General features: G+C 35.0%; 1 protein-coding gene across 11 annotated transcripts in view; it reads left to right on the top strand.

Annotated features, from left to right (window-relative positions):
* The window catches only part of DDHD1 (DDHD domain containing 1), a 91,247-nt gene that overhangs the window by 44,369 nt on the left and 29,916 nt on the right, over positions 1–16,962 (top strand). For 7 of the 11 annotated variants that reach the window (XM_033404762.2, XM_033404758.2, XM_033404759.2 and 4 more), the window contains 4 exons: positions 2,493–2,594; positions 4,464–4,592; positions 5,673–5,820; positions 14,209–14,315. In XM_033404762.2, the coding sequence (XP_033260653.1) occupies positions 2,493–2,594; positions 4,464–4,592; positions 5,673–5,820; positions 14,209–14,315 (486 nt within the window). The remainder of the gene's footprint in view (positions 1–2,492; positions 2,595–4,463; positions 4,593–5,672; positions 5,821–14,208; positions 14,316–16,962) is intronic. The other 4 variants (XM_004279348.3, XM_004279347.4, XM_033404760.2 and 1 more) reach the window with 1 other exon arrangement.

The raw sequence follows: 16,962 nt of genomic DNA, 5'->3' as shown, positions 1-16,962 counted from the left end.
GTAGGTTTGAGATGTGCAAGCCTACTTCCCTTGCGGTTGAGATTATCTAGGTTGCCAGCTTTTATAGAGGGAAAAGTTATAGAGTTATTCTATTCTAGGAAGTAGTATATCATCAGCAACCCCCCCCCTTTTTTTTTTTCTTTTTTTTGCGGTACGCGGGCCTCTCACTGTTGTGGCCTCTCCCGTTGCGGAGCACAGGCTCCGGACGCGCAGGCTCAGCGGCCATGGCTCACGGGCCCAGCCGCTCCGAGGCATGTGGGATCCTCCCGGACCAGGGCACGAACCCGTGTCCCCTGCATCGGCAGGCGGGCTTTCAACCGCTGCGCCACCAGGGAAGCCCAGCAACCCCCTTTTTTGATACTCTGCTTTCAGAATTATATAATGAAGAACATTTCTTTAAGAGATGAATTATAGTACAGAAATTTATTGAAAACACTGTATTTTAGTACTTAAAATCTTTTTCATTGCTTTGTAAGACTTTAATACATAAATGAAAAGTTTTATTAAATGTTAGCATTTAATTAGCATTTTAGTTGCATTTTGTGTTTATGCATACTTTTGCTAACACTATATAAGAATTCTTAACTAAAACTTTATTTTAGTGATCCTTGTTGGAATGATAGTAAACCTTTTTGTCTCTAGTGTACTTATGGTGGTACTTATCCTTTGCTTTGGGTTGAAAAAAAGTTAAGCTCTCTGTGCTAGAGGATGTTGTAACAAAGCAAATGATTTTCAAGTGAAAATAAGAATTAAATATGAGAAGAAGGTAAAGAAGCATGTCTATCCAATTTTGTGAAAATTTTTAATATATGTTTCTGTGATTTTAGTATATTGGGGTGTTTGGCTTTATGTTAATCCTTAAATTAGTATTCCTTTAGGGGAAAAAAAGCCTTTCATTTTTGTATCTTGACTAACTTTTAGAAAGTGTAATTTTAAGTGTGATCAGGTGGTCCATGTGTTTCCCACTAGTTCTTTTTTAGTAAATGTGGAATTGTTTCATGTTAGTTTTACTAGTAGAACTATAAAATCTAGGTTTTGTTTGAGCAATACAGTCTCAAGTTTATGCCAAATTTGATCTACTTTGTTATGTTAGCTTTTTCCTAAGGATTTTTTTTGTGTGAAAATGTTTCTTGCAAGTGATACATCTACTCCTCAGTAACTGACCAGAAGGCACATGAAAGAAGAAACATGTTCAGTGAAGAAAATTACTTTGGTTGTCATTTTCCACCCCTCTATGACAATGAGATGTTTTCATAATCCTGATTTTACAACCCAGTTTTTAATTCTTGTCTATACTTTTTTATAGTCATCTAATTACATACAGTTAAAGTTATTAAGTGCCTCATAAGCATTTCTCAATTACCTTTATCACATATATCTTTAAATATACCTTATCTGTATATAACAGCAGGTTTCTTTTTTAACTTCTAGTACTATACAACGGGAATTAAGTATTTTTGTATTTGAGCAGTGTTTAACCTTTGAATGTCACATTAATGTAGAAGGGAGTGAGGATGAAAATCAAATGTATTAGAACATAAATTTAAGCTAAATCATAAAGATTCTGTGATTAACTGAACGGTAAAGAAAATGATTTTAAGATTCAATTCTAAGTGGATTTTAAAATAAATGCTTATTTAAAATGTAAAGAAAGTTATTGATATATAACTAGCAATATTTGACAGGGAAAGAGTTGACTTTAAGGTTATCTACTGATTTACCAAATACCAAGTCTATGTCTGGCTTTACTCTGTTGTCTGCTTTACTGTTTTCTGTTTTACACTTACAAGATGTCACAGCATACATTTTTACTAATGACTTTTTTTGGTCATTCTATTGCTAACAAATCTTTCATTATTTTGTCACTAATAAGTCAGTTCAAAGTAGAGCTTTCAATTTAATTTTTTGGGGGAAAAGTTTCATTTTTAAAAGTATTTTAACAACTTGAACAGAGTTGTGAAAAGAATATTTTGTTCTGTGGGAAGGCTCTATTTACACTTCAGTAAGAGAAAGCATCTAGTGGAATGTATACTGTGGTATCTTCTTAGGAAAGCTTCATTAGATGGTTATTTATTGCATTTTCAGTTTGCGCATCAGATGTTGGCTGTGTCATAGTCACAAATTTGGTGAGAGTAAATAACCTTAGTATTGTAAAGATGTGGTTTATAAATCTCTTATGCGTACAAAAATGCCGTGTTCTATTTTTTTATTCCATCTATACAAAGACATTAAAAATGGTGATCACATAGTTGTCTTTAATTGATAAATTTAGATATCATTTGCCTTTTTTACTTTCAGTAAAAGTAGAGCATATATTTGATAAACATTATTAAACTAACATTTTGCTGCACTGATTTTTAATTAGGAATTATATAAATAAAGCATTTAGAATAATGTTTGTCAAATACAACTCACTTTTTAAAGTTAATACAACAAAAAGGCAAAACCTCATTTAAAATTTACTTTGAAGCTCAGTGTTTTTGCTTTCTTAGTTGTCTACCACCTCCCTCCCTTCTCCCTCCCTTCTCTGTTCAAATGGAGAGGATATAAGGAGAGTACAGATGCGGCAGGTCTTAAACGAAAGCGTTCCCAAGGTACAGTAATTGTAGTTTTACTTCTCCATGTAGTTATATTCCTGGCTTGTAGCTTTCAGTTGTGTTTATAGCATTCGGTTGTATTTAGAGCATAGAAATTACTAGTATTTTAGAAATGTATCCATTGTATTATTTTGCTTAGTGTTAATTACAAGTGGTGTAAACATTTGCAAACAATGTGTATAGTTCAATAATGGGATATTCGCCAATATTAAGATGCTTTAAGACAACACAAAGGTTTAGAGAGAAACAAAATTTTGTTGGCTTAACTTGGTCTTATAGTTTTAATGTTTTAAGCATATGTTGCTCAAAACTATTTTAACAAAATGCAGTTTTGAAACATTGGATTAAAAGGCTTAAAGTACTGACTTGGATCAGACATAGAAGTAGAAAAGGAAATAATTATTAAACTCTTGCAGAAGATTTTTTTTAATTTATGAAAAGTTCTTTTATTTAAAACCTGAGTTTGTACACTGGTTTTGTGTTTTATTTGCAACTGAAGATGTTATTCATGTTTGTTATGTTAATTGCATCTTGGTCTTGTGTTCAATATTAGTAATGTGTCCTGGCAGGTAAGTAAGATATACATAGATTTTTCGTAAATTTTTGAAGTGGCATTTGTACCATAACTCAGAAGTACATTTTCCTGGCAATGATTTGCTTTTCTATGTATTCTAGTAAGGAATAGCTTTTCACAAAAATGTCTTATGATCTTAGACCTTGACCAGGACTCCATCCTTTCATAGTTAGCATCTTCAAATCAGGAGAGTTGGACTCTGTCACTAACTAGCTTTGTGGCAAGTCACTTAATCCCTTTTTACCTGTATGTCTTTATATATAATGAGAGATAATATTTTTGCCTAAAGAGGATTTTAAGAAAATAAATTAGGCATAGTGATTTGAAGGTGGCTCGTTTTCTGAAGGTATGTGGATTTTTCTTACCTCTATACAAGAGATAAAGAGGAAAAGTTAAAGTCCTTCAGACAATAAGACATCAAACTGTGAATTGGTGGACAAGTTTTGACAATTTTCTTAACTGTTGCTTCCACAAACGTTACTAACTTTGTGATATGTGGCAAGTACTGTGCTATGGCTGTGTTCGGTGCTAGTGATACAAAATGACCAAGGTATGTCCCTGCCTCACAGAGTTTGCGTATTCCTGAAGGATATAGGTTTGCATTTTTTTTTTTTTTAAAGAGCTCATTTTCACCAAGCATACCTCGGTTACAGAAATGAAATAACCATACTAATTTGAACATCATAGTAGGAAAAAATTTATTTCTTGTTAAAAGATCTTTCAACCTTGGAGCTCTGTGTTGGTGGGCAATATCCAGTGATAACTGGCTTTAGTATCCGTTCCAAAAATACCTTATATTCTAATAAATTAGATGATTCTCTTCCCAGTTTAAAGATAATTTTTTTTTCATCTGAGTCTTGTTTTATCTTGTGCTGAGTGAAATTTTCACAGATCAAAAAATAAAATCAACAGAAGAAATGAAACTTAAGTTTCTATGTCAACTGTACTGAGAACTTTCATGAAGGTGTATATCCCTTAGTCCTAAGGAATGGCCACATCACCTGGGAAAGCAGTTCTTTAATAATCAGAGGATATTTCCTATAGAGGTTAAAATTATGGTAGTTAAGCCAGTTTATTCCATGTTGTTCCAACAAGTTGCCTTTTCCTGTAGCATGCTTAATAACTTATAAAGTCCCTATCCATTACTTGTTTCACATCAATATATGTTTCAATGAAATAGTTTTTTATTGAACTGAGTTAAAATATTGATTCAAAAAATCTGTGTATTATAATTTTCACACAAATGAAGTTTGTCTTGGAGACCTTCAAATTAGTTTTTCCTTTTGCAACAGCTATTCATAGTTTCAAGTTGAGTCGAAACCACGTGGACTGGCACAGTGTGGATGAAGTGTATCTTTATAGTGATGCAACAACATCTAAAATTGCAAGAACAGTTACTCAAAAACTGGGATTTTCTAAAGGTATTTGTTAAATATTACTAGAGTTTGTCAAAATGTTGGGAATCTAACTTTTTCTCTTATGTTCAAAATAGATGATCCAGGTTTTATTTTTAGTATTTTTTAAGTATGTATTAAATTTAGTGCCAGTTACTACGCTGTTAAACTCTTTTTAAGGTGACTGAGTTAACATGTGTTCATTAATGAATAATTATATATTTAGAATGGTCTGGCAAGATTAATAAATACACTTTTTACTTCTAAAAGCACAAAAGCAGTCAAACCTGAGGCAGTGCTGTGAAATAAAACATGGCAGTTGAAATATAGTGTCAGTAAAGATGAAGACTGGAAATTTTTCAGTGGATCTAGTGAGATGTAGGTCATCGTTGACTTAGATGGATTGCTGGGACAGAACCAGATTGGCATGGGTTGCAGTTTAAGTAGAAGTTGAAGAAATGGAGGCAGTGAGAATAGATAGCTCTTTAAACAAGTTCGACTAAAAGAAAGAGAAGAGGGACTGGTACTTGGGGAAGAGGTGAATGCATTATCAAAAAATCTTTCAAAAATTTTTTCTAAGTCTGATAATTTTTTTACTGTCTCATTTTTAATTCTTTGATAATAGATGTGCTTGAGTATTTACATGTTCATTAGTCAGTTGTATTTGTTTTGTGAGTTACTTTATCAACATCTTTAGCCCATTTTGCTATTTGGTTGATTCATTTCACTTTTTGATGAATAAGTTCTTTTTGTATGCTTACGTAATTAACTTATTACTGTGTGTCATATTTTGCAAAATCTTTCCCAGTTTGTCATTCGTCTTTTATCTTTGCTTCATGATACATTCATTATAGAGAAGTTTTTAATTTTTATGTGTTCAGTTCATCCTTTTTTCTTTCCTTTTGCCTTATGGTTTCTGGCTTCGCTGTCATGTCCAGTTCAGCAGTTTATATTAGAACTGATCAATACTTATCTTACAAATTTTATCCCCCCCAACCCAGTGAAATTTTTTCATAGTATTCCTTTTATTTCTTTATTTTTTCAATATATTGTGAAAATACTATTTCTGTAATAAACAATAAACTTAGAATCATAATTTTCCTACAGCATCAAGTAGTGGGACCAGACTTCATAGAGGTTATGTAGAAGAAGCCACATTAGAAGACAAGCCATCACAGACTGCCCATATTGTATTTGTTGTGCATGGCATTGGGCAGAAAATGGACCAAGGAAGAATTATCAAAAATACAGCCATGTGAGTTCTTTGATGAATACATTCTCCATCTAGTCAGAGTCCAAACTTTTGTCCAGGCTATAATAGAGTTTAATCGTTATGCCACATGCTTCTTCAGTACCAACTATTCTATCTGTTTAAGTTGTAGAGTAAGTTTCTGGACCAGATTTTGAGAGTGATTATATCTAGATGATGATGATGATATTTATTTGATTCTTTTTCCTCCATAACATGGAGAAGAGGTTTAAGAAAGCCTTTTTAACTTAATATATTGTTAGTTTACATTAAACTGAGGTTGAAAGCAAGAAAAAAGTCTGGTTTGAAGTTTGTATGTTACTCTATGAATTGCAGAAACTGAGAATACTGTATAATTATGAAAAAGCTAAGAATTGTTTAAGTTGCCAGTCAGCAGCTTAACTTGTCCAAGTAATTACAACCAGAGGAAATTGAACTCTAAATTTTACATGGAGAAGAAACAGTGGGTGCTTTGCCAACACACCAGGCCGGTTATTTACCGCGTTTATTTATATTCAGCTTTATTCTAAAAATTTTTTAAGATGTTGTTGGGGGGAGGGATGTTTGTATTTGTGCTTCAAAAATGTTTAGGACTGTGTAAAAAGGAAATTTTAGAGTTAAGGGTACCATCACAAACTTGGCTCTGAGCTAGCAGCCAGTATAAAGAAAAATCTTATCAGATTTATAATATGATGAGAACAAATCAGTTGTTGAGAACACAGTTTATCAGGTTCTGAAGCTTCAAGTAAGTGTATTTCTTGAGTCCTTATAAAGCAAATACTGTGTGATACCAGGAACTGTGTCCTCAGCAGTATCTCTATAATAATACAGTGTTCTGTTTCACTTTTTATTGTAATACCTCTTAATGCCAGCTCATGGATTAAAATAAAAATACAGTTCAATTTGGAAAAAAACTCTTTGTCAGATACTTCTAGGCCATCCTGATCCTTGTCAATCTCCATAGCTTGTATTACAGAGATCTCTTCCCTCTGATTCTGATTTTATTTTCTGATGTTTTGCACATGACTTCCCACAACATTTATATTATGTTCTGTGTCAAGATGCTAATTTTTTGCTTGGTTATCTAAGGAACCTGAGAAGTAGTTTTAATAACATGTTCTCTCTGGAGCTATTGATAATTGGAAAGGTACCAGCTTCATTTCTTTGGGTGCAAGTGAGGGAAAACTTAACTCAAAAGGAGGATTCAGTAGCCCATAAAACTGACAAGTCTAAGATTTGCCAAACAAGTCATCAGAATCCAGTTGCTATCTGTTCTACTTGCCTTCATTTTTGAGCTATTTTCAGACGTCTCCTGTGGTTCCAGATGTGGTTTATATCATCTGTGTTCGAGTTCAAGAAGAAAAGTCTTTTTTTCCAGAAGTCCCTGCTAGTCTATGCATTTCAGTGACTGATGGTATCACCTCCAACTGCCTGAGTCTATGCATGGCCATGATCTGATCTGCAAAACTTGTCATCACCCTAGAATCAGATGGAAGTTGGCTTCATCATAACCATAGGGAGAGGTAGAGCCACAGATAAAAATCAAGAGCTACCATTGGAAGTAGGATGAGTAAATATAAGGTGACTCAAAAAAAAGTGTTCACTACAGAGAAGATGGCCATCATTTCTGCAGAGACAGGTTAATTTGATGGGAAACTCCTCACATAAATTAGTAATTGATGGAAAATATTCAAACAGAAAGGAATTCTGCTCAATAATAGATGGGAAAGTTCAAAGGATTTCTTACCCTTCCCCGGCTTTCTACCATTCCCAAGTTAGTTGTTCAGGACTTTAAAGAAAGTAAAATTAACTTCATCCTTGTCATTGCTACTCTGAAGCTTGCTTGTACTTACGATTTGATTTGTGAGACTACTGTTGAAATGAGCAACATAGAATAAGGGGTTACCACACTCCACTTCTTTGGCAACCTGCTGTTCTCTGAGGATCTCTTGAAATCATGTCCCAGAGGCCTGGAAATAGAGATTTTCGCCTCTTACCTTATTTTAGTGAATGTGCAAATGAATTCAAACTGGATTTAATCAGTTTTGTTCCAGCAAAATATGTTTATTATTTAAATGAGTTGAGAAGAAAGTTTATAGACAACTTCTAGGAATATCAGAATTGGTTTACTAAAAGAGATGAATGTATTTTAAATACAATTGGATTTACTTTTTGTGGCATTTTATTACAAGGGAAATCTTTACTGAACTTATATATCTAATAGAATAAATTAGTAATTTTATTTTTTAATATCTTTATTGGATTATAATTGCTTTACAAATTAGTAATTTTAAAGCTACAATTTTAGAAGAGTAAAAAGAGACTTTTAGTTAAGCCTGGCAGATTTAACACATAGCTTATCTTATTACCTCCTAAAACCTCACTGAAAATGATAGCAAAATAATTTTTTAATAAATTGGTGTAGACCCATAGGTACAGAAAAAACTGGGAGGACACAGCAAACAAGAATGTCAACAAGATTTATTTTTTGAATAGGAAATACATTCACATGGTTCACAAATCAAAATAGGAAAATGTATAGAGTGAAAAACATCTGACTCCTTTCCTGTCTCCATCTTCCCCCAGTGTCACTCATCCTTGTGTCTCAAAGCAATGTTATTTATCTTATAGTCTTCTGGAGTTTCTTTAGACAAAATACAGATTATTTTCACTCATAAGGCAGCATACTATATACACTCTAGACATTGCTTTCTTGTGTAAAAAAATGTATCTTGGATATTATTTGCATGATTTTCTGTTGCCCTCCTTTCATATATATATATATATAATATATATATTATATATATTCTTAAAACCAGTTAGTTTATCAATTGATTGTTTTCCTAATTGAGAAGAATTATAAAGACTTTTTTTTCAGAGCTATTTAATGATCCTTAATCAAACGGTAATTCTCAGGTGCTATTAATCTCTTCCTTCCTTTTTCAAAATACGAACTAAACATTCACTGCCTAGTGGGAGAACATGGAAGTTTAATAAGCTTAGAACTGAAATCATGAGTTTTGTGCATGGCATTACAGCTGCACAGTAATGGGTTAAGTCTGAGCTGTAGGATAATATTTTTAAATCATTCCTTTTTCTTGTTTCCTCCATCCCTCCTTGGTCTCAGTGTTTCTCATGTAGTCAAGACCTATATATTTAGGAAACAGATTTTATTATTTTTAGTAAGGCAATAGTAGGGACATAGCGTGTGCATTCTCTCTCTCCCGCTCTCTCTGTCTCTCTCGCTACCTATCTATTTGTCTATCTCTATCTCTGTCCTTCCCTTTTTTCCTCCATCCCTGATTATCTTCTTTCATCTTTCTTTCCTTTCCTTCCCCTTGCCCCTCTTTTGTGTGTGTGTGTGTGTGTGTGTGTGTGTGTGTCACTCCAGTTAATTACAACCAAGTGATTTAGTAGACATACCTGCTTGCCTAAAGTATCTACATATGTGGCCATTTGAGAACTATGATAGTGATCCTATGGAGTAGAGGATTGTCTCAGTTTACTGTAGAAGAGGACAGTATTTTAAACAAATGTAGTGTTTGAGTTTATAAGTCAAAATCAGGGTTCTTCAGCCTCATCACTATTAACATTTCGACCAGGTAATTCTTTGCTACGGGTGGCTAACCTATACATTGTAAGATATTTAGCAGCATCCCTGACCTCTACCCACTAGATGCAAATAGAACCCCTAGTTGTGACAACCAAAAATGTCTCCAAAAAAAAAAAAAAAGTCTCCAGACATTGTCATTGTCCCCTGGAGAGGGGAAAAAATAAGTATATGCATGTTTGAGAACCACTAGCCTAAATGAACTTCTTTATTATTTTGTACATTCAGACAGCAACATACATACCACTTCCTGATTATTATATCATAATGAAATATATATGAACTATATAGCCATCAAAAATGAATAAGTGCATAGAATAATATTAGAAATCTTAAAATATATTCCTTCTTGCATATGTTCAAATTTGTTAAAGCTGAATACTTGAAAGATGGCAAAAAAAAACTTTTTTAGAATGTGGTAATAAAAGAGTCTGAAGTTTTGGCTGTCATCTTTATTTTCAGTGATGTTAATGGAAGCAGATTTTCTTTTTCACAACCTAGAATCTATATAGACTTTTTAAATGGCAACTTTGGTGGTAGATAATCAATAAAATATAATCATATTGTAAATAATGCTTTAAAAACATACGAGAAGGACTTCCCCGGAGGCGCAGTGGTTAGGAATCCACCTGCCAATGCAGGGGACACGGGTTCAATCCCTGGTCCGGGAGGATCCCACATGCCACAGAGCAACTAAGCCTGTGCGCTCCACACACCACAACGAAGAGTAACCCCCGCTCGCTGCAACTAGAGAAAGCCTGTGTAGCAATGAAGACCCAACACAGCCATAAATAAATAAATAAATAAATAAATAATTTTAAAAATAAAAATATACTAGAAATGGAGAAAGATAGACTTTTAACAAATAGTGTGTTGGGATAGCTAGGCAGCCATATGGAAAAAAGTTAAATTGGGCCCATTTTTCACACTAAGATAAATTTCAGTGGGATCACATTTGAACCCAAGAAATGAAACCATACAAATACTATGGATTTAAAAGGTAGGATTGAGGGGAGTTTGAGTTCTTATGTACCTTAGTAATAGAGAAAACTGTCCTAACTATAACTTGATCCAGAGACCTTAAGGGAAAATATTGATAAATATGTAATCCCAAAAAAACCATATGGCCAAAAAAAAAAGAAATAAGACAAACTGAGAAAATCCATTTGCATCTTGTATCACAGATGAACAGTTAATATCTCTAAATATAAAGAACTTCTAAAAATAGAGGAGGGCTTCCCTGCTGGCACAGTGGTTAAGAATCCGCCTGCCAATGCAGGGTACACAGGTTCGAGCCCTGGTCTGGGAAGATCCCACATGCCACAGAGGAACTAAGCCCATGTGCCACAACTACTGAGCCTGTGCTCTAGAACCCATGAGCCACAACTACTGAAGCCTGTGCACCTAGAGCCTGTGCTCCACAACAAGAGAAGCCACTGCAATGAGAAGCCCATGCACCACAACGAAGAGTAGCCCCCGCTTGCTGCAACTAGGGAAAGCCTGTGTGCAGCAACAAAGACCCAATGCAGCCAAAAATAAATAAAATTAAAAAAAAAAAAAGATCCCACAAGCCGTGCAGTGTGGCCAAAAAAACAATTGTATTTCTACACTAGCAATGAAAATTAAAGCATTTCCACTTCCTATAGCATCAAAAAGGATAAATACCTAGGAATAAGTTTAACAAAAGAAGTGTAAGATTTCTACACTGAAAACTATAATACACCATTGAAAGAAATTAAAGAAGACTTAAATAAATGGAAAAGGCAACCCACATTTGAGGATTAGAAGATTTAATGTTGTTAAGATGCCAGTACTTCCTAAATGGATCTACAAATTTCACCACAATCCCTATTAAAATTTCACCTGTCATTTTTTCAGAAATTGACAGGCTGATCCTAAAATTCACATGTAAATGCAGGGGACCCAGAATAGCCAAAACAATCTTGAAAAAGAATAAAGATGGATGACTTACCCTTCCCAATTTCATAATTTGCTACAAAGCTATAGTAATCAAGGCATTGTGGTACTGGCTGGCGTGTAGATAGACCTAGATCAATGGAATAGAATTGAGAGTTCAGTTGATTTTCAACACAAATACCAAAATAATGCAATCAGGAAAGAATAGCCTTTTAACAAATGGTGCTAGGACACCGGGATATCCCCATGCAAAAGAATGAAGTGAAACCCCTACCTTACACCACATACAAAAATTAATTCAGAATGGATCAAAGACCTAAATATAAAAGCTAAAACTATAAAGCTCTTAGAAAATATAGGAGTAAATCTTTGTGATTTACAACCATTGCCTTGGGTTAGGCAATGGTTTCTGATATATAACACTAAAAGTAAAAGACACTAAGGAAAAAAAAAGATAAATTGGGCTTTGTCAAAATTTAAAACTTTAGTTCTTCAAAGAACACTATCAAGTAAGTAAAGACAACCCACAAAATGATAGAAAATATTTGCAAATCATAAATCTGATATGGGTCTAGCATCTAACATATATAAAGAACACCTACAAATTCAATAATAAATAACCCAATTTTTTAAATGAGTGAAGGATTTGAATAAAGTTATCCAAATAAAATATACAGATGGCCCATAAGCACATAAAAAGATGCTCAGTATTATTCATCATTAAGGAAATGCAATTCAAAACCAGAGACATACCACTTCATGCTGACGACTAGGATGACTCATCAAAAAGATGGGAAATAGCAAGTATTAGCAAGGATGTGGAAAAATTAGGACCCTCATGTGTTGCTGATGGGATTGTAAAATAGCACAGCTGCTTTAGAAAACAGTTTGGCTCTTCCTCAGAAAAATTAAATGTGAAGTTAGCATAAGAGCCAACAATTCCACTTCCAGGTATATACCCAAGAGAATTGAAAACATACATCTATGCAAAAACTTGTTAATATTCATAGCAGCATTATTTATAATAGCCAAAAAAAAAAAAAGGAAACAGTTCAAATGTCTATCAGCTGGTGAATGGATAAGCAGAAACGGTGTATTCATACAGTAGAATATTATTCAACCATAAAAAGCAAAGAAGTAGTGACTCATGATACAACATGGACAAACTTTGAAACATTGTGCTAAGTGAAAGAAGCCAGACACAAAAGGCCATGTATTATAGTTGCATTTATCTGAAAAAATCCAGTATAGTCAAATTCATAGAGACAGACAGTAGATTTATGGTGCCAGGGCCTGGAGGTAGGAATTATCAGAAGTGAGTGCTCTGGGTATGGTGTTTCTTCTGGGAGTGATGAAAGTGTTCTGAACTTAGATAATGGTGATGGTTGTACAATTCAGTGATATACTGAAAGCCCCTGAATTGTTGGAAAAAAAAAAACCAAACTATTGAGGTCGTGTCAAAGAGACACATGTCAACTTGAAGAGACTCACTGACCAAAAACGGAAACAATTTGAGCATCCGTAAGGATAATAACTACAGTGGGTTGGAATACTTCAAATATGTTTAAATCTATGAGTTAGTAATGAGTGATGTCAAAAAATATAAAACCTATAGCCACTCAGTATTTAATTGTTAATAAAAGAGAAGAATTAACCATTTATCCTGCCTTTTCTCAGTTCACACAGAAACTATTTGATTGTATCACAAGGCAGCCAATACTTGATGTGAGGAAATTTCTCTTTGCAGAAGTATAAGGAGTGATGGGATTTAAAAAACACTTTTTTGCAATCATAGTAAATTAACGGATATAAGCAGTGATCGTAACAACTGCTAGTGTCACCAAAAAGAGAGAAAACCAGGTATATATACCTATGGAGTAGTAGTCTTGCCAAAACAATAGAACTTGAATCTTATCAGGCCGCTATATCTCACTACCAAATAGGGAGCAATGAACATGTTAAATAACACTTGGGGATGCAGTCATTAAAAAATCAGACTCTCAGAAACTCTACAGAACATAAACAGATTTACAAAGCCAAAGAAGAGAGAGAGCGATCTATAGATTAAAAGACACTTGAGAGACATATCTTCCAATTGCAATGCATAGGCTGTATTCGGAGCTCAATTCAAAAGTGTAAAAAAATATTTTTTATGTTATTATAAAATAACATCTATAGTCTAACTGGGAAAATGGGACCGCTAAACATAATTGTTGAAATGAAGGATTGGTATGATAATAGTTCTGAATAAGTTATGTTTTCCTTACATTTTAGAAATATATACTGAACTATTTATAGATGCACTGCTGTGATATCTGGGATTTCCTTTAAAATATTATGGGGGAAGGGTGCTAACATAAAGGGATAGCCTGAGGGAGTTTTTTTTGATAATAGAACTATTCTGTATCTTGACTGTAGTGGTGCTAACCACGAATCTATAAAGTTGACACCAAAAGGAAAAAAGTCAATTTTGCTGTACCTTAACTTTCAAAATAAAATTTAAAAATCTATATTGTGGGGAGAGCAAGTGGAGGAATAGATGAAATAATAGGTCACGATGTGCTAATATTTGGAGCTGGGGTATTTTATTATACTATTCTCTCTTCTAAAGATTTATACATGTAATTATTTAGAATATAATATTGAAGCTTGTAATATTTGAAATCATAGATGGCAAATTTAGGAAAATAGTTTTGAAATGAAGGTATCCTAGTATTACAAACTGTTGCACAGTGTAGCAGTAATTGAAACATAATTGGACGAAGTTATAAGCAAGTGGAAGTGTTATGATTAAAGACATTTTACATCATGTAAATACATATGGGAAGTTACTCTGATAAAGTTTTGTTTTGGTGTGGTTTTTTTAGGATGAGAGAGGCTGCAAGAAAAATAGAAGAAAGGCATTTTTCCAACCATGCAACACATGTTGAATTTCTGCCTGTTGAGTGGCGGTCAAAACTTACTCTGGATGGAGGTACATTTTGTTTAAAAATTAAATGATTTAGTTAGGCAACAAAGTGTTGCTCATTGGGAATGAAGTGTCTTTAATTTATTTGTCTTGAGTTATACTCACTCTTTGTTCTAGATTATTTAAGAAAATAAAATCCATTGATTTAAAAAAAATAATTACATCAACTTATGTCATTTTGGACCACTGTATAGATTTCACAGATAACACAGTTTTTATGCATGCCCTCTGTGGATGGGGAGAAGGAGAGAGACAAGTGAAGGGAACAAAATGTTTTCTAAAGTTGTTGACAGAGAAGTGACCTGTCAATGCTTTTAAAACATTTGTTGTCCACAGTTTTATATAAGCTTACATTTTCTTCCTAACAATTTTCTTCCCTTATATTTGGAAGATAAAAATCTCAGGGCTTTTTTTTTTGCGGTATGCGGGCCTCTCACTGCTGTGGCCTCTCCCGTTGCGGAGCACAGGCTCCAGACACGCAGGCTCAGCGGCCATGGCTCACGGGCCCAGCCGCTCCATGGCATGTGGGATCCTCTGGGACCGGGGCACGAACCCATGTCCTCTGCATTGGCAGGCGGACTCTCAACCACTGCGCCACCAGGGAAGCCTTCAGGCCTTTTGTTTTATTGTTGTTCCTGTATTCCTTGGGCTGGTGAATTATAATCTAACATAGAGAAATTATATAATATATACATCTTTCTTTACACAAAGTTTTGTCCTTTGAATCTTAAGACCATTAAAATAGAATGTTTAGGTTGATTATTTACATAATCTGAAAGATGAGAGAGTTGTACTGAACATTGTAGCAGCTGCTGTTTTTTGAGCTTTTACTATGTGCCTGGCACTCTGTGGTTCATTTTACTTGGAGTATCTCATTTAATTTTCTCACAAATCTATGAAATACCTACTTTTATTTTCTCTTTTAAAAATAGGGAGGGCTTCCCTGGTGGCTCAGTGGTTGAGAGTCCGCCTGCCGATGCAGGGGACACGGGTTTGTGCCCCGGTCCGGGAAGATCCCACATGCCGCGGAGCGGCTGGGCCCGTGAGCCATGGCTTCTGAGCCTGCGTGTCCGGAGCCTGTGCTCCACAACGGGAGAGGCCACAACAGTGAGAGGCCCGCGTACGACACACACACACAAAAAAATAGGGAAACTGAAACTCAGTAAAATGTGAATTTAATGAAGAATGGCAGGCAAAAATCTAGGTCTGCACGATACCAGAGCCCTTGTTCATCTGAACTGCCTCCCTGGATGATTTCCAAAGTTTCTTCCTAGTCTGTGATTCTGCCTCATAGTCAGTTAGGAATGTCAGTTACAGCTTATAAACCAAAGTGACATCAAAGTTGTAATGCGTTTAACAACAACAGCAAAAAAAGATTGTGACCAAAGAAGACTTCTCAGCAGCAACAGCTCATATGTAAAGTTCTGGTGTAGTAACATTATCTTTTGAGCTTTTTCCATTCACCCAGATAAATATTTTAGGCTGCTCAGGAATGTATCAATAGATAACTTGGATGAATTAACATTTAATAAAACCCCTACGTCTGTAATTTTCTGTTAGGTTTAAACTACTGCAGTGGAATCTTGAAGGCATTATGCTGAGTGAAAGAAGCTAAAGGAAGACCACCACTGTTTCTCTCTCTTCTCAACCCTTCTGACACCAAATATGTTGGGGATTTCCCCACACCAGCCAATTCTTTAGTTCTTGGTGGACATCAGTGGGGTGTCCTACAATTTAATTCATTTCTGACACTAACTGCTCAGAGATAGTATAGACAGATTAAGGTCTCAGTCTCACGAGGCTTTTGCCCACTTCAGATGCCAATCACAAGTTCCAGATTGTCCCCTGTAGTTGTGACTGACTATAAATTGAAGGGGGGGGGGTTCCACGACCCCCTCCTGAGCTTCAGTAATTTACTAGAACAACTCACAAAATTCAGGGAAACATTTACAGTTGACCTTTGAACAGACTTTAAGGGCACCGACATCCCCCTCAGCCCCAGTCAAAAATCCAAGTATAAACTTATATTCCAACCCTGTATTCACAGTTCCCCACCTGCAGATGCAGACAACCACAGATGGTCTAGTACTGTAGTATGTATTGAAAAAAATCTGCATATAAGAGGATCCACAGAATTCAAACCCATGTTGTTCAAGGATCAACTGTACGTACATTTACTGGTTTAAATTACATTTATTCGTTTAAAGACTATTACAGAGGATACAGATGAACAAACAGATGAAGAGCTACATAGGGCAATGAATGGGGAAAGGGTGCAGAGATTTCATGTCCTCTTCGAGTGCACAGTGCTTCTAGTACTTCCATTTGTTCAACAACCTAGAAGCCCTTCAACCCCTGTTGTTTAGGGTTTTTATGGAGGTTCCATCATGTAGGCATAATTGATTAAATCATTGGCTATTGGCAATTGAACTTAACCTCCGGCCTCTCTCCCTTCCCAGAGGTTGGTGAATGGGACAGAAAGTTCAAAATTGGTTCCTCTGGCAACCAGCCCCCATTCTCTAAGAGTCAGCTCATTAGCATATACTTAGTTAGGATTGGCAGAGGCTCATTATGAATTGTAAAAGACATTCCTTTCACCCTATCACTCAGGAACTTAAAAGGGTTTTTGGAACCCTGTGTCAGAACCAGGGAC

This window comes from Orcinus orca, chromosome 2 (assembly GCF_937001465.1).
Source record: "Orcinus orca chromosome 2, mOrcOrc1.1, whole genome shotgun sequence".
NCBI classification, from domain to species: domain Eukaryota; kingdom Metazoa; phylum Chordata; class Mammalia; order Artiodactyla; family Delphinidae; genus Orcinus; species Orcinus orca.
The sequence above is the reverse complement of the archived record's forward strand: the minus strand, read 5'-3'. Positions and strand labels throughout refer to the sequence as shown.